General features: G+C 39.4%; 1 protein-coding gene and 1 pseudogene across 1 annotated transcript in view; one reads left to right on the forward strand and one right to left on the reverse strand.

Moving 5' to 3' along the window:
• The window catches only part of LOC146756591 (class I histocompatibility antigen, F10 alpha chain-like), a 31,515-nt pseudogene extending 29,664 nt beyond the window's left edge, over positions 1-1,851 (forward strand).
• A 992-nt stretch (positions 1,852-2,843) lies between these two features.
• LOC146756592 (ankyrin repeat domain-containing protein 26-like) overlaps positions 2,844-24,018 on the reverse strand; it is a 53,105-nt gene continuing 31,930 nt past the window's right edge. Inside the window, exons 18-32 of the mRNA XM_085524237.1 lie at positions 23,412-23,497; positions 20,182-20,399; positions 18,414-18,597; positions 16,682-16,828; positions 15,141-16,097; positions 14,749-14,901; positions 13,304-13,479; positions 13,042-13,108; positions 10,462-10,574; positions 9,913-10,054; positions 8,870-9,163; positions 7,950-8,182; positions 7,316-7,562; positions 5,349-5,394; positions 2,844-3,835 (exon numbers count right to left, since the gene is read on the reverse strand). Of these exons, the coding sequence (XP_085380363.1) occupies positions 3,693-3,835; positions 5,349-5,394; positions 7,316-7,562; positions 7,950-8,182; positions 8,870-9,163; positions 9,913-10,054; positions 10,462-10,574; positions 13,042-13,108; positions 13,304-13,479; positions 14,749-14,901; positions 15,141-16,097; positions 16,682-16,828; positions 18,414-18,597; positions 20,182-20,399; positions 23,412-23,497 (3,206 nt within the window). The 3' untranslated portion in view covers positions 2,844-3,692. The remainder of the gene's footprint in view (positions 3,836-5,348; positions 5,395-7,315; positions 7,563-7,949; positions 8,183-8,869; positions 9,164-9,912; positions 10,055-10,461; positions 10,575-13,041; positions 13,109-13,303; positions 13,480-14,748; positions 14,902-15,140; positions 16,098-16,681; positions 16,829-18,413; positions 18,598-20,181; positions 20,400-23,411; positions 23,498-24,018) is intronic.

Genomic DNA, 24,018 nt, shown 5'->3' on the forward strand with positions numbered 1-24,018 from the left:
ATGATTGCTCAGATATGCCTGAGTTCAGATGGAGGGGCCCATTGCCCTACCAGGAAGTGGAAGATGCTTGGGGGTGAGGCAGCTCGTGCTTTCCCATGCCTGTAGGACCTTACAGTGCTGTGCCTTTCCACATACCTACCCCACCTTCTTTCTTTCCCATGCAGGGGGCATCATTAATCCAGTGGGTGGCACCAAGAATGCCCGGACAGCCCCACTGCAGTGCGTCTCTGTGGCAGAAGGACACACCAAGCCTGTGCTCTGCCTGGATGCCACCGATGAACTGCTTTTCACTGCCTAAAAAGGCATATATTGGACAGAACAGGTGTGGGGGCTGCTGGCTTTTTATGCGCTATTCTCATAGATCTCCCCAGGCTGGCGTGGGGAATTGGGGTGCATGTCAGGGATGGCTCCTTCTGGGCTGCTCCCCTGTCCCTGCCTTCTGATGTCCAGGTGCTGGAGCAGGCTGGCTCCATTGCCCTGGAGAGGAGCTGTGGGTGGTGGGAGGCAGCGCTTGGGAAGGAGTCGGTGCCTCCACGCCACGGATGAACTCCTTAGCCCAACTCTCTCAGGCACGTTCTTCTTCCTACAGACCGGAGCTGTAAGATGTGGAACTTGGTGACGGGTCAGGAAATTGCTTCCCTCAAGGGTCACCCAAATAATGTCGTTTCCATCAAGTACTGCAGCCACACGGGGTTGGTGTTCACCGTGTGTCATGGTTTTGTAATTTTGTAATTTTGCTATCAGTATTCCACATCATAACATCATGTAAAGTATGGATACTTCTATTGAATGTGCAGTCCACAGAAGAAGACTACGTTACCCCTGTTGTTCTCTGGGATATGATAAGTCACGGGACCAGGACGCTGTATAATCTCGTTCCCAGGCTGGAGTGCCCTCCTCCTTCTCTCGGACTTCTCGGAGAGTGGGAAGCGTTCCAGCCGTGTCGCATAGAGTTCACAGTAGGCCTCTCTGTTTTCGGGGACTCTCTCTCTCTCTGTTTGTTCGATTTGTTAGCCTCAATTATATTATATTGTGTTATCTTGTATTTCAATATCATATCCGCAGGCACCGAACCCCAAGGGGCCGCACACGCTCCGCCTCACTGCTCCGGCAGCCCAACTCTAACTCGGTCCGGTCCTGGGCTTGGCGCAGCTGCTAGTCTGATGGCAATGGAAATTATAATAATTGATCACAGACCGTTACAGATTTCTTTGTTCTTTCTCCACACCCACTGCTGCATTTGACTAGTCTTTAAAAAATCTGTCATGGGTTACTTAGATTTACCTATGCCCGTGACAGGGGAAGGCACCCCGTGGGCCCCACCCGGGGCCCAGAAAGGAGGGAGAAAAAGGGGAATGGGATAAAAACAGCGGCAATCTAAGGAGGAAAAACTTATTTTACTAAATATGATATCGAAATACAAGACTCCTCACAAATTGAGGATTTCCCCTGCAGTTTCCTTAAATGACAGCATTCCCTGTCCCTTCTCTATTACAAGGAACTATCCACTCCCTGCACTGAATCTAGTTTAAAGCGCTGGTAATCAATCCAACCAGCTTGCTCCCCAGCATGCTTTTGCCCCACCTGCTCTGTCACATTCTGTCTGATGTCCACATACCTGGTCTCTCAAAGGCCTGCCCAAGATCACAGTAACCAAAACCTTGATCTGACACCATTACCTGAGCCAGTAATTTACCTGGCCCATTCTCCCCCTTCATTTCTCAGCCCCCAGTCAGCAGTACAGAGAAGACTACTTGTGTTCCTGATCCCTTCAACATCTTCCCAAGGGATTCAAAGTCCCTTTTAATGTTCTGTAATTTCCTTTTTGCAGCCTCCTGGGACCCTACTTGAATGAGACCTTGAGTGGGTAGTAGCCTTCTATTTTATCAGAGGCAGTAGAGTCTTCTTAACATCTGTGACATGTGCCCCCAGATAACAGCAAACTGCTCTGGAGAGGTTATTTTTGGTGGCAAATTCGGGGCCTCAGTGCCTCCCAGCAAGGAGTCTCAATTACCAAGGCTCGTCAGCTGTTTTTGGTGGCACTAGTTTTAATAGGACTCCTTGGTTGGCCCTGCCCTGCATGCTTGTTGTATGCAGTGGAAGCAGGGACAGGTAGCTGGGAAGGGGCCAGGGATGCCGTCTGGACATGCATGGGATCAGGAAGGCTGAGGCACAGATGGAACTGAACTTGGCGAGGGATGTAAAATTAACCAGAAGGGAGCCTACAGGTGCACTGGGCAGAAGTGACAGACCTGGGAGAGTGCACTCCCTCTGACAAATGAGGAGGGAGAACTGGCTTTAACCAACATGGAGAAGCGCAAGGTACTCTATGAGTGCTTTTCTTTCTGGATTCTGCTGGAGATATTCTTCCACCTGGCTCCTGGCTTGTACCAGCTGGAGAGAGCACAAAGGGCCACCAGAAGTTATCTCATAAAGGAATGGCCAACCTGCAGAAAAGGCTCCAAAGATCCCCCTCCCAAGCATGGCCAGGTTTACAACAGAGACTTTACCCTCGGCTTCCTGTTAATGAATCACCACCGAAGACCTGAAAGTGGTTCAGCACACCCATTAAAATCACAACCCTCCACACTTGTTTCAAGCATATACCCCTTAATTTCTATGATGACAAACCTTATGACATATAGTAGCTGTTTGCCCCACTGCTTCAAGTACCCAGGAGGAAAAGAACACAAATGCATGCTGGCCACTTGTCTGATCTCAGGGCAGACTGAAGGCACCAGAAGGAGAGATGGAAGTGAGCAGAGGAGGACTGTAGCAAGTCATAGAGGCAAGGAATGAGGTGGAAAGCAAGTCAAGAAGGCCAACAGAATAAAACAAAGATGTACCAGATATGAAAGTTTATTAAATACCAAGTTGGAACATAAATATCTGGAATTAAATATAGCATATTAGTGTCATAAAATACATTCATATAAAAAGGTGCAGTACCAATTAGACAGAAGGTTGAAACATTAATTTTCCTTCTTCCCACTATGAACCGCTTCAGGTTCATCATGTGTTCATCTACCAACTGTGAATGTCTTAAGATGGGTCAAATTCTAATGCAAAATCCAACAAGGATATCAAGTCAGAAATATCAAAAAGGTCACATTAAAGCTTTCTTGGCAGTGCTACACAAGCACAGTATTTTTAAACCCTAGGTGCGTGAAAGTGACAGCAATGTAAAGTGCATTCTTCTCCAGCTTAATCACTGCTAAAACTTCCACTTAACCAGCAGAAATATTCACAGCATCAGGACGGAAACAGCTGGCAGGAATCCAGTCAAAATCTCCTATGCGTTAAAATAACACTGGAGACTCTACCACGAACAGTGGAAGGGTTAAATAGAACCAAAGGAATGCTTCTGGTAAAACCTTTAACAAAAAACATGGAGCAAAATAATGTGTCAAAAACATTTTGACAGTTCCGTCAAGTTCAAGAGCCAACCTTACTCAGTCTGACAGTAATTAAAAATAGATATGGTTCTTATCCTGAGTGCAAAATAAACTGACTACCCCCCGGTGACCAACAGGTAAGTGCAGAGTGTCAACCTATTTAATATATTTAAAATTTATATTCAAACCGCAGTAAAGATGTTTCCACACTAAGCTGCAGGATGGGAAGTCACAGACCTCCTATGTAAACAAATGATCTCCAGTACTTTTCCCTTTACATTTTAAATAAAAATATATTTAGATCAGGTAATTTTGGTTTAAAACATCCCGGTACTCCTGTACCGCTCTGCAAAGGGGATCCTGGTCAACATTGAGATTTTTTGAAGATCCATAAGTAGATTTCATTAGAGAAGCTCTAGCAGTTTCAAGCTCAGCGGTGGCTGGAAAGAAAAGAAACAAGATTGACGATGTTACTTTTACAGTAGATTGAGTCAAATCAGTCACTGTAAAAACATTACTGATAACTGATCAGGCTATGCTCTAGAGGGATATTTAAAAACTTCCAAGGAAAACACAAATCAAAAAGGAAGGCATAAAGGAAGAAACATTTTTTCACATTCAATGATCAGCCAATACAATTTTTAAAGCTAGTTAAAGAAATTCCAGGTTTTAGAAACACAGAATGGTTTGGGCTGGAAGGGACCTTTTAAGATCACCCAGTTCCAATCTCCCTTCTATAGGCAGGGACAGCTCCCTCTAGACCAGGTTCCTCAGAGCCCCATCCGGACTGGCTCTGAATGCCTGCAAGATGGGGGCTATGCACAACATCTCTAAGCAACCTGTTCCAGAGTCTCACCACCCTTACATTAGGAAGTAAAGAGTTTCTTCCTAATATCTAGTCTAAATCTACCTACTTTCAAGTTTACAGCCATTTCTCCGCATCCTGTTATTACATGCCCATATATATATATGAAAGTTTTAGCCTTAACTTTAACTGCCAGGGATGTCTTAACTTTCCCTGGCTCAACCCTCTTTCGTTCATGGAAACACATCTTCGATGGAAGCAGAAAAGGATTTTCAGTACTTCCATCCATCAGCCTTTTCCAGACAAGATCCCCAGACCAAGCAAATACTACGGCTCCTACTACACATGTAATTATGTTTGAATATGCAAATGAGCACATGGCAATGGGTTTCTGTCTATTCAGGGAAATTGGAAGAGCTGTGAAGCAACAGCTGGATTCTCAAGGGCTCCCTGCTTCAAAATAACTCTAGGAACAGCAGCAGTGACTCTGGCAGAATGCTAATTGTGAAACAGTATGAATTCTTCTCTGAAGACCTGGCCTTTTATTATAGAACAGGCTTTACACTGCATATTAAAAGCAATCAGTTCATGCTGTGTTTGCCTATATATTGCTGAATGATTTTTACCTAAAGAAAGGCTATCTTTTCCACTGATTCTTCTTTATCCAAAGACAAGTATGACAACATGTCAGGTACAAAAAAAAGCAATGAAAAAGAGCGAGCAAAAATTAAGAACACCAGAAAATGTATATGGTATATTTGAAGTGCTGAATGCAATGAATGTATGCAGAAAGCGAAGTAGTGACAGAAGTCCATAAAAATCTTATTTCTGGGCTTTTTTTTTTTTTTTTTTTACATTTGATGTTTGTGCCTGAGGATGAAAGGTGACTTGAACTTAAGCCAAGTGTATCTGTGCGGGGGAGATGGTTTGCTCTCCATGCTTCTTCTCAAAAGTAGCTGCAGAACATTCTGAAGAGTATATTGGTTAGCAGGAAGTTTTCCATTAAAACTCTCTAAGTTAGAGTTAAAAACAGCCCCACACTGTGCTTCAAACAGCACAAATCTTGACAACTTTTGAAAATAATTACATAGAAGTTACGAACAGTCATCACCTTCCTTAAAAACACTGATATCAGAGTAGCATATTACCTTGCTGAAGTTCCTTATTGATTTCTTCCTCCAATTCCTTCTGTACCTAGAATTATAAATAACACATGCATTATAAATAACACTGCACATTTTATTAAGTAACAGAAACCAGCTTGGATCGCTAGAAAGGAGCATTTGCCCCTCGCTCTCCCAGGAGATGTTTATTTACTGTCATTTATTCTGAATGCAAAGTTTTCATAAGGAGAAATTAGACCTTTTAAAGGGCCACAGTCCAAACACCGTATGCGATCATTTACATTTGAAGATATTTGCGACTCCTGTGTTATTTTCCATCAGGTCTTTAACGCATAGAAGTAATTGTCAAAACAGACAGCATATAGCTTCCAGACTCATGTCATTAGCAAATACAGTTAAGTGCTTGGAGCATGTGGCTTACGCGGAGAGGCTGAGAGCATCAGGACTGTTAAGCCTGGAGAACAGAAGGCTTGTGGTCTCACCTACAGGTGTAATTATCTGACTGTGGGATGCAGCATAAAGAAGACAGAGCAAGAAATTTCTCGGTGGTGCCAAGTAAAAGAACAAGAGGAACAGGCAGAAGTCAAAAGAGTGGAAATTTATAAGACTGCTAAAAATCAGGAGTGCAGACAGGAAATAAAATCAGAAAGGAAACAGAAACTGAGAGACGGAATGGGAAGTAGGTGTTCCCTTTCTTATGCTACCAGTAGGAAAACTGGTTTCATGAATCCATGCACTCACGCTGGTTGCAGCTAGCAGAAGTCACTATTATTTCCTGCACCCACTTTTCAGAGCTGCATTTCTTTCTCTTGTTTGTAATCAGTGCAATTTGTTTTTTCAAACAGTTGCATGGACAAAGTAATTGATACCAGCATTTTGAATAACAGCGGCGTAAAGTATTTTCAGCTTCTTATCCTTGAAGCTTTATCAAAGCTTTTGCAAAATCAAAGCCAAAATCTACACGAGCTTCCTCATCCCAGGAGATGCTCACACTCTACTTCAGATAACCTCCCTTACTTTGAAAAACACCAAATGTGCACTGAGAGCTTTACATAAAAACAAAAGTGCAAGATGACTACACGAGGCAAACTCCAATTTAAGTTCCTTAGTTTCCAGTTATTATGAACTTTACTGTCAGGAGAACTTGTAATCTCCTCCATCCAAGAAGGCAGCACTTAGTTTGAATTTAATGGCAATACAGAGGTGGGTTTTTTTGTTGTTTTTTTTTTTCCCAATAGAAGGAAACAGATTACTGGAAAAATCTGAGGTATAACTGCAGCAAAGACAAGGCTCAGAGTCAGGTAAACTCTTGTCTTTTTAAGTAGCCTGGTGAACAGGCCAAGTACTAAGCAGCACAACTGGCAAAGTACTTCAAAGCTATTGCAGAAGTTGCAATCATGTATAAATTGCTGCAAAATATTATAAAGCTGTGAAGACTTGAAGAGTAGGTTGTTGTTTTCTCAGGTAATAATACATAGCAGGAAGCACAAAAAGAAATGTTTACTAGGCACAGCATGCATCCCACAGCAGACTGTATAGGAAGAGGCAAAGCAATCATACTCACATCATCCTAGTTTTAAAGGATGTCTTTGTTAGTATTAATGTACTAAAAGAAACTAAAAATGAAGATCAGTAAGGAAAAAAACAACGTGGCTTGACCAGAGATGTCTGATGAGCTGAGCAAAGATGTCAAAGTTATCCATTTCAAGTATGTCATACACTTATGCACATTCTATACAGTAAAGTTTAATAAATAGCTTAGCTGGGAACTTCCAATGCCACAGCAGCTGCTTATTAAATTTTCTCTAGTTGAAAAAAAAGAAAAAAAAAACAATACAAAAACCTTACATAAGTACATAGTTATGTGTATATACAGTTAGATAGTTCATCATTTAGATGTCAGTATTTTTGCTGTCTGAGCACTCTAGGAATTCTGTACAATCTTAATGACCTAAAGTCTTCATCACTGAAGAGTATTTCACAATGCTTACCTTATCCATGTACACTTCAACTTTTTTTCTTGCCAATAATGCAGTCCCAGCAGCATCTAGGAAGCATTCCCCTTGGCTGGAGCTTCTGTTTAGTGTGGAATTGTTTCTGAGATTTCCCAGTTCAGCTGAATATTTTCCTGGACTTGCAGTAGGACCTCCACTGACAGTGCTGCTCGCAATTAAAGATTTGTTTCTTTGGCGTTCCTCAAAGAGCTTACAATTGGCTTCTGCAAGTCTCTTGGTTGTTCTGAAATATTTAAAAACACACAAAGAATTATCTTTGATAATATTTTTGCAGAGTCACTTCTTCCAGGTCTTTGACTACTATTCAGCTTTTGAAAAGAGAAGGCATTAGAAGTCCAAAATGAGAGGGGCCCAAAGGCCATGTGTTAAAATGCTATCAACTTCAAACATGGGCCAGTGATGCCATAACTAGTGGTGTGACTGCTAGAACACTGAAGTGAAATGATGGTGGTTCCAAAAATAAAGGGGAAAGGTTTTAGAGGGTTACGCTTACATCCATAGTGCTGACAAGACACAGAAAAAGGATTTTAGGAGGAAACAGTACAAGGTTTTTCATGCAAGCTACTGCTACTTCACGTCTTGTTACCACTCCAAAAAAGCACGCACTTACCTTTCCAGCTTATTTGCTAGCCTTATTCTCATTTTCATTTCTTCACGATGCAGCTCTTTGTATTTTTCCACTTCCGCAAGCATAGATTCGTTTTGAAAAATACTGTCTTTGGTATCTTTTATTTTGTCCAACTCACATTCAACCTCTTTTATTCTGCACTTCAGCTGGTCTCTCAGCGAGGCATGATGATTTTCTCTGATTTGTTCTATCTTGTCTTGTGAGGCTGCCTGGACCTGAAGCAGATAATACAATTTCAACCATTGCAAAGAAAAAGTGAACTGCATCTCCCTATACGGTTGCCCATAACCAATTTAAAGGGCCCAGTTTTACTCAACTGAGTCAACTGGACCTTTTCACTACTATCAGCAATCAAGGCAAAACCCTGGAACCAACACGTTAAATAACTGTTTTCATCCAGACAGATCTGCTCTTAGCAATATTACTTATGGGAGCAGCTACTAAAAGAATGCTATGGCTGAAGGACAGGGCACACAAAAAGGATTCTACAAAGAAATTATGAGAATCCCATCCCCACTCTTTCTGCCCCACGGTAACTTCAGTGACTTCTTCCCTGAGCATTTTATCCTGTACAATGATAAAACATAACCTGTACGTATGGCCAAGCCATCTCTAAGTTATAGCATTCATGTGATGAACAGCAATAACAAGATGACCAGATGGCCATAGCTTCTTCTAAGAACTGCAAAACAGAAGTCTGTCAAGGGACGGCTATTAGCTTGGGGACCTGCAGGCAAATTACACACACAAAAGCACTTTCGCCAAACAATTTTCCATTCTTCCACTTCCCTTCAGGAAATATAGAAGTATGGCACTAACACAAAAAAACAAAGTACGAACAAGAAATGGCAAAAAGAAGTTACATAATAAAAACTACAGACATACACAACAAATTCACTTACCTGCAAAAACAAATTGACTTCTTGAAGTTTTTGATTTATTTCTTGTGCAGCTCGCTCTTCCACTTCTTTCTTGTATCGTTCGATTTGGTTGTAAGTCATCATGTGCACATTGTGGACAGCCTCCAGATGTTGTCTCAGGTTTGCCACCTCTTCTTTCAGCTGGCATCTGGTCTTCTCTAGTTTTTCATGTTTTTTCATGTTTAGAGCCAGCAGTTCTTGCAAATAATGGTTTTGTCCTTGTAGTTGGACGCATTTTTTACACTCTAAATCCAGCTGATGAGAAAGTTCAGTAACCTACAGACAGTAATAAAATGAACTTAGAGGGGTGTAAAATTATTCTCTGAAAATTTATGAAGGGGAAGACCATCAAGTCTGTAACTGTCATCTGCTGACTCAGTACCCGAGTCAAAGGAAAGACAAGATCATCTTTTAAGGGAAGAACAACTTTTAAGTTCTTGCCAATAGGGTTCCTTGACTTACAACCTTCCTCAGTTCTGCAGCAAGTAAAAGATCAACAAGTAGCAAACTAGCAGAATTTCACTTACGGGAGTGTGCTGAAAGGCACTAGGGCCATTCTTTTGTGCACTGCTCTACTGCTCGATGGAAATCAAACCACTCTACCCAGACAGCAGAAAGAATGCCTATCATGCTTCAGGGGGAATGTTCCAGTACAGTTAACTGGGCACAGGAAACAAGTACTCCTCCTGCCATTGCTCTTGAAAGCTTTGTAAACAGTGCTTCAAAAAGCAGCTTCCACAGCAGTGGTAAAGGAAGGTATTTTCTCTCTAGGTCAAATCCAGTGTCTGGTTGCAAGAATATGTACAAAATATGAGATGTTTCAGTAGTTTCCAAGGTCAACTGTGAAGCCAATTTTCTCTCCCAGAAATATAACTTTTCCATACCTACTGAAAAGAATATTACAAGTCTCTAGAAATTAACATGACCCAAACAAAACAACAACAACAACAAACAAACAAACAACAACAAAAACAACAACAAAAAAAAAACACCAAAAAAACCAAAAAGAAACAACAAGAACTTGCCTTTGTTCTTGATTTTTCAACTTCATTCACCATTTCAGAATACCTGTTCTTCATTTCTCCCTGGAAATTGAACTGGGAGTCTCTTTCTTTGGCTTCATGCATCTTTAGTTTTTTCACAGCTTTCTTCAAAAGGCTCTTGAACCTGCACAACAAATCAGTCAAGAAAATAAGCAAAGGAACTAGGTATCTATTTGTCACGCTTGTACAAGAAAAGCATAGCTATGGCTTGCTTCATTTTTAACATGCTCAACAGGCCAAAAGTTAATAAGAAAAACCAGCATTTCAATGCAATAGATCACCTGGAGGGTCCAAATTTCACCTCAACAGAGGAAAAAAAGACTTCCCTCCCAGAAGTGCAAGGCAGCCTACATTTGCTCTTCTTATGGCAGCTACAGAAAATCATAGGCTCATGTACCAGAACTGTCTTGCAAGAACTGATGTGAGATCTGAATTTGCTCAGAGTTAAACACACCTGCTTTTACATGCAAGTTCCTTAAAGCCTGACTTCTAACCTACATGAGCTCTCTTTCAAGTACTAGTGAACCATACCTGTCACATTCCTTCTGCAGTTCAGTATTTCTTTCCCTTTCCTGGTCAAGACATGCTTCAAGTGGTCGTTTCAATTCTATCGGCTTCTTCACATTCTTTCTTTCATTCTCACACTTTCAAAAAACAAACAAACAAAAATACATGATACACTCAGCACAGGACAGTACACATAGCAACTGCAGATAGCACATATCCATCCTTTTGCCACATTCAGCAGAACACTGAGGCACAGGATTCTTGTAAACATTTAAATCACTTCAGGCTTCACACAAGCGGGCCAAGACCTAGGGATACCAATTAATGCCCCTGCTGAAGCAAATGCTCCTCTGCCCCCTTATTGGGCTTCGTCCCAAAAAGCTGGAAAAAAGATGCTAGAGAACAGCTTCCGCAGTTCCTCTGCTAATAGGTCAGCTTGCACAGGTAGCCACAGCCCTGGAGAACACTGCACACTCTACAGCATTCATTCCAATGACCAGCAGGCTCTTGTGGAAGAGTCTGCTTTTCTGGAATTCACCAGTGTCTTCTCAGTCATTACTTCCATATCTTATTTGTGGGTGTTTACTAATTTAGTTGCTGTTCCTCATGGTGTTTTTTCAGACAAACTACAGGAGAACTGGCAACTAGTTCTGTAGTTTGCATTTGCACCTTATTTATTCTGCAAGGGTTTTAAGCTCCTGTTATTCTGAAAACATGCAGCAGTTCCTCCGTACACTGCACTGAAAATAAGGGGTGTTTTAATCCTGCTTGGAAATCAAGGGGTCAGACAATAACCAGAAGGAAATCAAATAAAGAACACAGGAACTGCTGCCTTGCTCCATGTGCTAAACTGGTATCAAACCACACCGTCTTTCTGACAGCACAACTCCGAGATATTCTCTTGGCTTTTATTCAATTCCTTCATGACACCCAAATCACAATAGTACTCAGGGCCTGAGTAGCAGGGATATAAAATCAGAGTATGTAAGAACTCAAGAAAATGTCAGCATTGCTCTGGGTATTGGCTAGGTGTTAGGGACTGTTTTCTGGGCTCACTTCTTCTAAAAGCTCAGCATTTTCCCTACTCAGTTTAGCAATATGGTCTTCAAGGTGGGCTCTCGACTTTCGATCTTCCTCGCACATCATGCATGAGCCTCTGGATGTCATAGCCAACATATTCTGATTTTGTATCTATGGAAACAACAATGACAAAGGGAATGCCAAGATAACCAGAGAGACAACACTGCACATAAACTGCATTATAAACTATTAACTCAAATGGAGGCAGGGCTAAGCTCTCACAACTAAGGATCTATAGTGAATGTTACACTGAGTTTATAAAAGATGGCTTGAGAAGCACCATCAAGAATAGCACTTAATGCTAGTGGAAAAAGTGAATGCTCTCTATACGATAAAATGAGGTTACATCATTTGGAGATAAGAAGACACACATACAACATTAACTCACAGTTTTCTTAAAATTCCCTACACTTACTGACTGTGAAATAACTGCAGATCTCCTCAGAGCAAGAAAATGTTTTCAGAACAGCAATGTTACTTATCCTTTTACACAAAGGAGCAAAGATTTGCATCACAGATGCATTTGTGTGTAAACAAGTTTGCTTATTCAGTTCCCTTTGTAAAGAATGAAAGTTGTCTACATGCTTTGAATAGCACATTTTAAGAAAAAGAGAGACATCCCTGACGTACAGAAGGACATAAAAACCTGAGCTTAAAGGCTTATATGACAAACTCATAAAACTTCCTCATGTGTCTTTACAGGATATGTTAAATGTCGGTTCTCCCTATGTGACAATGTATGGGTAAAATACAGAAGTGTTAAAAATGCTAAAAACCTTCTAATTGGTATATCACCAAAAGAAGATGACAGGAAAGGAACCTGGAAAAGAACTCAGACTTTTCTGGTGCAGATAATCAACAGCTTTTCCCTTCCACTAGATCCTTCTTATTCTCCCCATAGCAGCTTAATTTTCCAACAGCAAACTAATTAAAGAATATTCCAAGGTTACACAAGATGCTAAGCCATGCATGCGCACCAGCTACTTCCCAGCTGCCTGCCACTGACTGCACAGCATTACTTCACCTAGTTGTTCTTTCCTTACCTCAGCCCCCTGCGGGGCAGTAAAGTACCAACACATATTCACAAATGGAAAAAGAACCTAATGAGCTCAGGTGGAAACTATGACAAAGCTCTGAAGATAAAATAGATTTCTCACATCCAGGTTTCCCCTCCCAGATCTCAACCACACATCTCCCTCCTGCTGACACTGTCCGTCCTATCCATCAAAAGAATCATGCTGATTAACACAAACATTTTCATACTACTGCAAAGACAGAAATGGCAGCAGTGAAAGGTGGAGATTTACAACCTTTACCTTATGGGAAAACTCTCAAAACTGGAGAATAGACCATCAGGATTTTCAGAGTACCCTACAGTCACACCACAGCTCAGATGACTCAGCTCCCCTATGATCCCCAGGAAAACCACATAACTTCCCCACGAAAAATATCTAAATAGGCTCAGAAGCTCACATAAAAAAATAAAAAATAAATAAATAAAAGGGAAGTTTATGACTGGCTTACTGAGGCTTCAGTTCTCTTGTCCTGGTGTTGCGCAGCAGCTTCCACCCTGGCATTTTCCATTTCAAGCCTTAAAGAGAAGCACAGATCTTATTAGACAAATCCATAATAGCGCACACTGCAAAAGAATGGTGTGAAAGAATGCTATTTAAAGCAAGAGCTTCTTTTAAAATCATGTTTTACCCTGATGATGCAACAAGGCAATTCTGACGTTTTCAGAGAATCCCAGAAAGCAAAACCTTGCTTCACTCTGTTATTTTCTTACCGTTGGACATGTTCTTCCAGCTGCTTTATTGTAGAACTGCTTCTGGAAGCTGCTAACAGAAGGTCTTTCATTTTTTGGTTAGAAGCTGATATTTGTCTTTCCTTATTATCTAGGTCAGTCTTCAAATCTTGAATGCAACGCTCATATTGAATACGCTGTTTTTCAGAGTCATGTAACTGTAAAGTAGCAATGAGAATCCTCAGCAGCCCAGTTAGGTTCAGTATAGAGAGCTCAGTGAGCACTGAAGAATTTGGATATTGCATGTATCTACATACACCCCCTACCCAAAGTACTGGAATCGTTTCCAATTCATTCAAGCCTTCATTTCTCTTAGCAAATGAACAATAACAGATGATATTTCATCATCTGTGACACTGGCCTCTCCCATCTGCACAAAGGATTTTCTATAACACCATTATGAGCATTGACACTGCCAATCCTACCTTCTCAGTGGCTTGTGACATCCTGAAATTACTTGTTTGCTATTCTATCGAAAATATTAACCAAAAAAACCTCATCCTTTTCCTAAAGTGATTTCACAGCTCATTAGTATGTTATTATGGTAGATGTTTCAGAAAAAACCCACAACTCTCACAGAGAGCAAAAAAGAAAAACTCAAATTCAGCTGTCCAGTATTTCTACTTTTTCTCAGAAATCAGACACCAAACTTGGCCAAACCAAAAGCGATAACCTGCTGAGACACCAGGTCATTTTGCAAAGCAGCTTATCAAATACAGATCTTCTCCAGTTAAAGACATAATGACTTCGTGTCGAAGACCACCCAGTCATGGACACCAAGTGCACAGAACAATGCAGTTCATATACTTGTCTTTAAATCTATACCCCTGAATTTATTTCTAGGATAGGAGGACATTTGCTTATACTTTGAACTCTCTGCTCTGATTTGGCACAGGCATGACTGTGATCACAGATGACAAGGGGCAAGTTGAGAAGACTAAGGGGATAAAGACCACCTTATAGTGTTTACAACCAACCTTATAAGACACAGAAAAACAATTTGTAAATTCAGAGCACCTGTGTAATGTTGCTTCAGATAGTTGGTAGTTTGTACACATCCCATCCACAAATAAATTCTTAATTGTGTTTGACACCAGGAGAGGGAAGTAAGTTGGGAAAAGAAAGAACACTGCTACAACACCCTGGAGCCACAAGAAGAACTTTAGCTGTGGGGCTGAAGAACGGCTCCTACTTGCAAAAGAAACTAGTTGGCTTTTTGATGATTCTAGTAACACTTATCTTTCACTACAGAGGAGGAGGCCAGCTGGCAAAGATTTCACCAGCTTCATGAATTATGACAGGGTATCACTGCTAACCTCCTTAGCTCTCTCTGGTACTTGCTCTCAGAACATTATTTTTCTCTTCTTCACCAGAAACAGGGAAAAATCACCCTCAGATTTTATGTGTAAGTTACAGCCTCTCTGTACCTTAGCTTTAATCCTGTCCAGTTCCTTCTGCAAGTGCAATTTGTCTTCCTCAAGGTCACTGCGGTAGCATGTAGTAACTACAAGGGAAGCTTCTGACATAGACTGCTTTTTAAGAGCATCAGCAAGCTCCTGCTGCAGCTGTCTGACCAAACCCTAAGGAAACAGATAAACATGAGGAAAAACATGAAACTTGACTTTACTCCTTTAAACTGACTATATTATACAGTTCAGTCATTTACCGGTCCTCCTTAATTCTAAGAGAAAAAACAATGAACCACAACAAAACAACACAATTTGGTCCTATGTGTAAAACTTACACCTGATGCATTTTAGAAATACAAAATCATTTTATGAATTGAAACATTTTAATTTATTCTAATTGTATAGCTTACCTCTCTTTCTACTTTGTCAGTCTCATATTTAAAGACTTGTTCCTTTAAATCAGTACACTTGGTATTTAATTCCTTGTTTCTCTCTTCCATGAGGTAAACCTGCTTTTCACTGTCAGCTCTGAGTTTGTTGAACATATCATGAAATCTGTCCTGGACATCATTCACAACCTTTTCTTTGATGATCTCCTTGTTCCGCAAATCTTCCAGCTGCTGACGGAGTAAAAGGTTTTCACTTTGGAGCTGGGCCAATTGTTCCTGCATAGATTCATGCTTTATCATAAATTTACTGACTTGATCTTTCTCAAGTTGCCACGCATGCTCATTTTCTTTTGCTTGACACTGGGCTTGATTTAAGTCTTTTTGTGTCATTTCTAAAAGCAGTGTTTTTTCTCGAAGTGTTTGTTCCAACTGGTGAAGCTCGTTTTCTAGACTATTAACTTTGCTTTCCGTTTTACTCAGCTGCTGAGACAAGCTCTTGTTGCTCTCTCGCACCTCAGAGAGCTCACGATGGAGCTTGTCTTGTAAACGAAGCCATTCATCACGTTCTCTCTGAAATGTTCGTTCGGCATCACTTTTCAATGACTGATGATGTTCGAGATCTTGAACCACTGCATTCAAGCGGGAACAGAATGATTCAATCTCTGTTTCCAGTCTGTCTTTGCTTTCTTTTTTCTGTTCAAGCTTGGAAGTTAGCATTGCAGATTCCGTCTTGAGTAAATTCAGCTGTCCATTGTACTGAAATACTGTCTGTGTTAAGGTTTCCTCACTCAGTTTAAGTTCCTTCTGATGAGAATCATTCTTTTCTTTCAAAGACTCATTTTCCTCTAAGTATTTTCCTTCATCCTCCTGGTGCTTAAGTTTTACTTGATCGAGTTCTAGTCTTAGCATAGCAATCTCTTCTTGCAGTAACTGATTTCTGTGTAGCAGATCCTTTTCTCTATCATTAGTGTCAGATTTCTGTGTGATAAAGGACAATAATGAATAGTTAGTTGGGAAATAAATTCAGGTTTAACCCATCAGGCAGCTAGGCACCACACTCTCATCACTAAGTGGGATGAGGGAGAGAACAGGAAACAAAACAGAACTCATGGGCTGTGATAAAAATAATTTATTAAGCAAAAAGATGAAGGACATGGAAACAAGAAAGTGATGACAGTATAATAACGAATTCAAAAGCCAAGTAATAGGATCACAAACAGCCTCAGCCAGCTTCTTTCCTAGTGAATCTCCAGATATCTGGACATTTCACGGGTAGAAACCTTAGAAATGATTGTAACAACTATACAGTGAAGAACAGCAGGCAGTTTAAGAGACTGGGAACACAATGTCTTATTTTCCAGTGGCTTCCTACTTCCACATGCAATTCAGGTCTATGTGGGATTGATGATGCTATTCAGAGTTTTTAGACAACAGTAACAAAATTTGGTTATATTGATAAACTGTAGATAATCCACGAAAAGGCACAAAAGGTTATTTTTCTTAAGGTTTTAGAATGAGCACAGTGAAGTATAACCAAATTAATTAGGAATGGAACTGCTTACCTCTGAATTTTTCCTAATAGTTTTTCTTGTCTCTTCTTCCAGCTCCTTCTGTCTCCACAGGTGGTTGCTCAAAATTCCTTCTTGCAGAGCTCTAGCACTCCTTTCATTAGAGAGCTGTCTCTGTGTTTCATCACGCTCTTCTTCAACCTACAGTAATATAGTTGAACTTGTGAATCTTGAACAAAATCAGAATTAGCAATACCTTCCTATTTCATTCTTTTTATTCTTACATTCTATTAATTCTATTAAGAGTCATTTATCATAAAATCATAGAATGACCTGCATATCAATTTTCCATGTTTGCAAACAAACATCTTTAGATTTATCTGAATTGAAAGTTATAAGGATAGTGTGAGTCCTTTGCACAAATCAGCATCATAGAAGTTTTATACTTAATGAATCTCCCTCTATAACACAAGAAAAAAACAAACAAACTAGAACTACTATTCTTGGAAACATACAGAGTTTAAGTAGAAACCCAAGTTATCTTTCTAACAAACTATATATACATACTAAAACCAGAGATGGACACTCATATGCTTACAGTCAAAGATTTAAAAACATCTATTCATCAATATGAGCACTAACACTAAGAACTGCACAAAACAAATGACTAAGATTTCCAAAAGCACAATAACTACACTTACTTTACCCCACTGCAAGGTCTTAAGTCTACATCTCTTCTACTAATATTTAGAAATGCTTCAGAAAATGTGCCAATCCATTTTCAGTTTACCAAAATCTAGCAATACTGCTGGATAAATTGAGTTGTATGAGATTTCCAAAGGCTATTAATGAAGTGAGACACAGAAGAGGACTGACCAGCTGAACAGCAGACCAGGAGGTGAACTAATGCCAATGATGTCCCTGTTAAATCCAGGCAGACTGAAAGAGGTGATGCTAACTACTTACTGCTTCTGCCAGAGCAACGTGGCCACTGAGGATCCTTAATGACCACTTTCACATGTTCTTAATATGTTTGCAAATACAAGTTCTGAAAATTTGAGGCTTACTATTTATGGGGAAAAATACAACACAACAGACCGAATTTCCGAGGTATATTTCAAACTGCGTAGAACCATGACAGGAATGCTGAAAAGTAGGTAAAGGCCAGTGAAAAGACCCTCAAAACTGTATGTAAGAACTGAAGAATTCATGCAGGTTGTGTACAGTGAGAACATCATCATCTCAATTGCATTAAATAAGCCACTAAACTTGTAATAAAAATAAAGGTGAGAGTTTTTCTGGATTCAGTCTTGATTGTAAGCAACTGAGGCAATTTACAGATTATCAGGTAAACAGTAACATTTAGGCCTAAATTTAAATTCATGTAAGTATACTTGAAAGAATACTACAAACAGTAACTGTAATTTCCTTCTGAAGAAAAAAAACAATAATAATAAAAACATTATATATATATATATATACACATATAATATATATATAGATATATAGATATAGACATACATATACACACACGCGCACAGAGTTCTGTAGTAATTAGGAAAAATAACTCAAAGAGAAGCTTTGCCTGAAGCACAAACCAAACTATAATTCTTAAAAATGTGAAAAGGTATCATGAACTTGTTTGTTCACGCTGGTTTCATGACGATGGTCCTCAAAATGCACCAAGATAATTGCCTAATGTCTCTTTCACCAACAAGTTGAACATACTAGCATAAAATATCAGTTTGAAAGAAACAGAAAAACAGAAGATATATATTTAATATACCTGTTTCTTGAGCTGTTTCAGCGTTATTAACTCTGTTTCTAAATTCCTTACACGAAACTCAAGTTGTTGTTTTTCCTCTGTCTCTCTAGAATATTGATCCTTTTCCCTCTTTAGTTGCTTTCTTGTTTTTTCATATCGCATTTCAGCTCTATGTCTCTTTTCCTCTTCTTGTTTCACAAAAAATCTGGGATTTAAAAGAGAGTATTTGAGGAATTAAAGCACTGACAAAAAAGTAAATATGCCACATCATGAACCAGGAGAAACAACTTAAAACTGTAGAAATGTCACACCTTTTCAAATATAGAAGTTTTTCTGCAATTTTAAACTTTTAACATCACTCTAATTTCATTCCATTAGTGGTGGAAGACACGTTATACATGAGCTGCACAAGACTGACAAATAAGCCCTTAAGTGATGTACAAAATTCATCATGTATTTCCATGTCGACATAGGTAAACATGAACAGTAAACCACGAACTTTTACTAACAAAAATACACTGTTTTTAATAAGTTGATCATCACCTATATAGTACAGATTCATAATGACTGCAAGTAATACCGATAAAACATCACATCACTTATCTAAGACAAATCAAAAACTTTTAAGAAGCCTTCCCTAAGACTATAACAACTGCTTACCATGTGCGGATGAACCTTTTCATTTCTTTTAATAAATTAAAGGATAAGGATAGTGTTCAAAAAAAGATTTGAATATCAGCAACCACTAACAAGTAGTTCAAAACATTGGCTGTAACATCAGTATTGAAGCAGCTTATTCTAAAGGAGAAAGATTTACATGTAGTCTTTAGCTTCCCAAAAAGTACAGCTTTTATCATGTATAGCTAATACTGTTTTGAGATTTTACATAGAAGAAAAAATTAATTCCTTCTATTTACAGATGTTTGGGAATTCTGAAAAATGTTTAGAATCAAATCCAGGCCAAATCAGGAACGGCTTTGTCTTACTTACAATCCCCTTCCACGTACTGGGAGACTGCTGGCACATCCTGAAGTTTATTTCCCTCAGCTTATTCTCACAGAGTTTCATGCTCTGTGATCAGCCTGGAAAGCCTCTACTGAACTCACACATGTTGACTACGATCTCTTGAAGGCCATAAAAAGAAATGCACACAAGTACTTGGAGGCCAAAAGTTGGACCCAGTGCTCCAGACACAGACCAACTAGATGCTAAGTAGGGATGGACTCCTCCCTTCAGCTTCTTGACTCTGCAACCCAGGATGCTGCTGGCCTTCTCAGCTGCAAGATCATTCTGACTCATGTTGCACTTAATCTCTGCCAAAGCCCCCAGAGGCTTCTCAGCGAATCAGCTCACCAGCCAGAGCATTTCACTGTGTACACAAGGGGTTCCTCCATCCCACGTGCAAGGGCTTTGAATTCGTTCTTGATTAATTTATTAGGCATAGGAGGTAAGATTCTAAAGACACGATTAGAGTCAGTGTTAAGGAAGAAATTCTCTGGGAAGCCTGGTCTGGTGGTTGGTGACCCTGCACATAGCAGGGGGGTTGAAACTAGATGATCATTGTGGTCCTTTTGAACCTGGGCCATTCTATGATTCTGTGATTAAGACCTCTATCACCTCCAGCAAAATTAATCTGAACCTCCACTGTGCATTTAGTTCTTTGAAAAATATACTTTTAAAACAGTTTGGGGAGCAGGGGACTACTCAGCATAGCTTTCAATACCGAGGAAAGTGCTTCAATTACAAGATTTAAAACAATCTAATTCTACGGATTATTTTATTAGCTTACCCTTTTACTGGCATTTCAAGTAATTTTGGTCTCTCCTCAGATGAAGAATTCTTTGTGTGTTTTTCTTCTATCATTTTTTCATTCTTCCTTAGAGCAAGCTTTTCTTTTACTGGTTGATGGGTAATATTGCCCACTGGTGTATTTGATTTATCAAGACTTTCCTGTTTCTCCACTGCTTGCATTTTGAAATGTTTCTGCTTCCTTTTTTCCTTCTCAACCTATGAAGAGAAAATTAAGCTTCATATATTTTTCTGATTCTAAAGGAGATCCAAGACCAAATAATCTAAGCTTGACTTTTAAAATAATGTAAAATAAAAAAGATTTTCCCCCAAAATTACTCTACAAAATGTACCAAGTCTACAAATATACTCTGAATTCACTCTTGATTTGAAGTATAACAATCAAACAAAAACAAAAAAGCAAAGCAGCCCTAAGGAAACAAACAATAGAAGCATTACTGATGGATAAGAAATCAGATGGACTACACAACAGTAGTTGTAGAAACACAAAGTATGAGTGGATGTATGATGTCATACTTCCTTAATGATGAGGAAAAAAGCAAACTGAACTCAAAAGCAGAAACAGCTTCACAGCAATCAGGAATTTTAGTGAGAGGCAATGAAGGCACACCATGCACAAACCACAGCAAATGAAGAGATAAATCAAGACCCTGTTCAGAAGCTATTTTCATTCCTTGATCGACAATCAAAACTGGTGTACTTGTATGAATTTCTTTTTATGGTAATGAGGTGATAACTACTTACACTGGAAATGACTGCCACCTATTGTCAAACTGAAACAATACACTTTGCTTTCTCAAAACCTTCTGATTACATTATGGGGAAAAGCACAGTTCTCCACTGCTTTCCTTATTTATGAGTAACGTTCTTCTCTTAAGACAAAAAAACCAATTTGCACAAAGCACCTTCTTTTAATGATCAATAGCTAACATGAACAGGACCACCGATACTGAGAAAGACTAAAGAATAAGGAAAAGCAGGTGAACTTCTACCTCTTTTTGTAGCTCTACCTTCTCTTTTTCCAAAGCCAGGAATACCATTTGCAGCATTCCTACCTTACTCTTAAATCTTTCCACATCTTGTTTTAGTTCTTCATCCAGATTCCTTTTCAGCATGCCACAAGGTTGCTGAGCATGCGGGAAAAGATTTTCGATTTCTGTTTCTCCTATTTCCTTGGTTTTGATAAGGCAGTCTCTGGGAACACTGTCACTAAGACAGATGTCCTTGCCAATTTTCTTCTCACTTATAAAGCCAAGTGTACTTTCACCATTTGTGGAAACAGGTCTTATATTAGGAAGATTATTAGAAATGTCATCCCAAATATTTGTTTTTAAACAATGTCTCAGGGAATACTCAGGACTTCCCTCTACATCTCTACTAATCCCATTCTCATTCTCTTCCATTTCCTCTGCTTTTGATAGATGTACTTTTGTATTATCTGTGTAATTAGTGCAGCCTTCTTCATCTGGTATTCTCCAGGTATTTTCCATGCTCGCATTTAAGTTATTGTGATCAGGAAGGACACAGAGACTCAGAATAACTATTTCAGGTTTGGGTTCTTTTAGGTCTACATTAAGTTTCACATCTCCAAATTCACCTTTACTTTCTAACTTATCACTTGATTCTGTCACACAAGACGAAACACAAAGACTCTTCAATTCTTCAATGAGGTCATCTTCTGACACTTCTGCCACAAGGGATGGAGCTTTCTCAGATTCATTAATTTCACCAAACAGCTGCTTCAGCTCTGCTGTAATGTTTGTAAAATTTCTTTTCAACTCCCTTTTCTCTTTTTCAATCCACATTTTTTGTATCTTTCTTCCCACAGCTTTAGACTTAACTGCTTGTCAGCACTGTGGGATTCCTCATTTTCTGCTAGGGCTTCCTGATGAGAAATTTCTGCTTTGTCAGTCTGCTTTTCATGTGCTGTATTTTCTATCAAGTTTCTAAAACATATTTATCCTTAAGTAAGCAGGTAAAGACAGAAAAATTACCAAGAAAAATGAAATTACCGTTAAGCCATATAATTTACATTGCAAACTCATCCCATCATACAACAACAACAAAACAAAGATACCTTATTTATTTTTTCCTCAAAACAGAAGGATCTAGTTTAGAAACATAAACCAATCAAACAGATCAAAACCAATCAGTAACAACAGAAAACACAACTGCCCAAATTTTCCCATACTCAACTTTCTACTGACTGTCCCTTTAAACCCCCTGCTGGTTAGCGTTCATAACAAGCGTGAGTGATCATAACAAGCTTTTTTACTAACCACAACAAGGGACTGGCTACATTACAATCACTTATGCTCCTCAGAGTCAGAATTATTAAATTCTATTCCAAGCTCCCAAGACAAATATTTACAAGGAATACCTGTTCATTCCTGCCCTCAGCCCAAAATCAAGAACTGAGACATCTATCCAAACGGTACCATGCCTCAAGCTCACTGACCAGCTCCTCTCTCCAGCCTTCTCACTATCTCTGACTTCACAGTCCCTGCAAAGTTGCCCTTGGTTTGTGTTCCCTTCTGAACAAGGTCTGCAGCCTTGGCATCCCAAGGAACCACAACTATTGTCCTTCTTACTCTGGTTATAGAGGCCCTTTTCTCCTTCCACATCGTAACTCCACAAAAATCTTTCACAATGGAGAGCATCTCAGTCACCACCTGCCTCAGCCACTTCATTTCCAAGCTCCATTCACTTTGCACATCTGCTACCACCTTCCAATACTTAAGTTCCGCTCTCTACCTGCTGAAATGAATCACATCCCTCTTCCACAGTGCCTTGGATGTATGATGATATTACTTCCTCCACTTCCCTTGAGGTATTACAGAAGACTCCAGACACTCAATGAAGATCCCTACCCAGTCCTGTATGCTCAATACAAACAGGACGCCTAGCCTATATTCCTCCATAATGACCTTCAAAAAATATTTTCGAACACTTACTAACTTGATCAGATAAGGAGATATTTTGCAGAGGCAGAGAAAGCACTGACAGATCATATTTCAGGTTTTTACTTAATCTTTCTAATACACAGAGGAAAATCTGGCGTGTTTTGTCAAAGAAATAATCACATGATATAAAATTTTGCTCCCAAATGAGTATGTATTTTGCATAGGAAAAAACAAAAAACCCACCACATGACTGCACTGTTTCTCAGAATTGCACGCAAGGAAAAACACAATATTTGGTTTCACATACCTGCCTCCCAAAGTTTTCAGTGGCATCCTTGACCATCTCTTTTTTAGCTGATGACGACACATGAACGGTAGATTCTGAGCGCTCACCTACAGTGAAAAAATTACATCTTTATAACGAACATGACTTATTACAAATTAATTATACCTAGAGTACATCCTGAATCATTGCATTTGTGAGAAAATAGCACAAACTAACACAGCCTCTCAAGCGTATGATTATTTACGATTTGAACATAATATTACAAAACAGTTTGAAGATGCCTCTGTGCGAACTAATCCCTCTCAGGGCATTTTCCCTTTCATTCCTAAGGGAAATTTGATGAAAATCAGTCAGAAATACACCTTTAAGAATCTCAAATGGTTTACATGTAGAACTATATTTATACATACATGACACACTGTATGCTAGACAGCAATCGGCTAGATTCCTCTAGCTACTTTCATTTCTCCTTGTTTTGTGCCACAAAGGGTCTCGTTTAACCCTTTTAGAGTTAGAAATACTTGTACCATAGGAATTATAACACTCTGCAGAAGAAATACAGCTTGCTGAAACCCAAACATAGGAGTTTGAGACAAACTTTCACATATATTTCTTAATACCTGATCTT

This window comes from Coturnix japonica, chromosome 26, assembly GCF_054131305.1.
Source record: "Coturnix japonica strain WE chromosome 26, WE-NBRP24, whole genome shotgun sequence".
Classification (NCBI taxonomy): domain Eukaryota; kingdom Metazoa; phylum Chordata; class Aves; order Galliformes; family Phasianidae; genus Coturnix; species Coturnix japonica.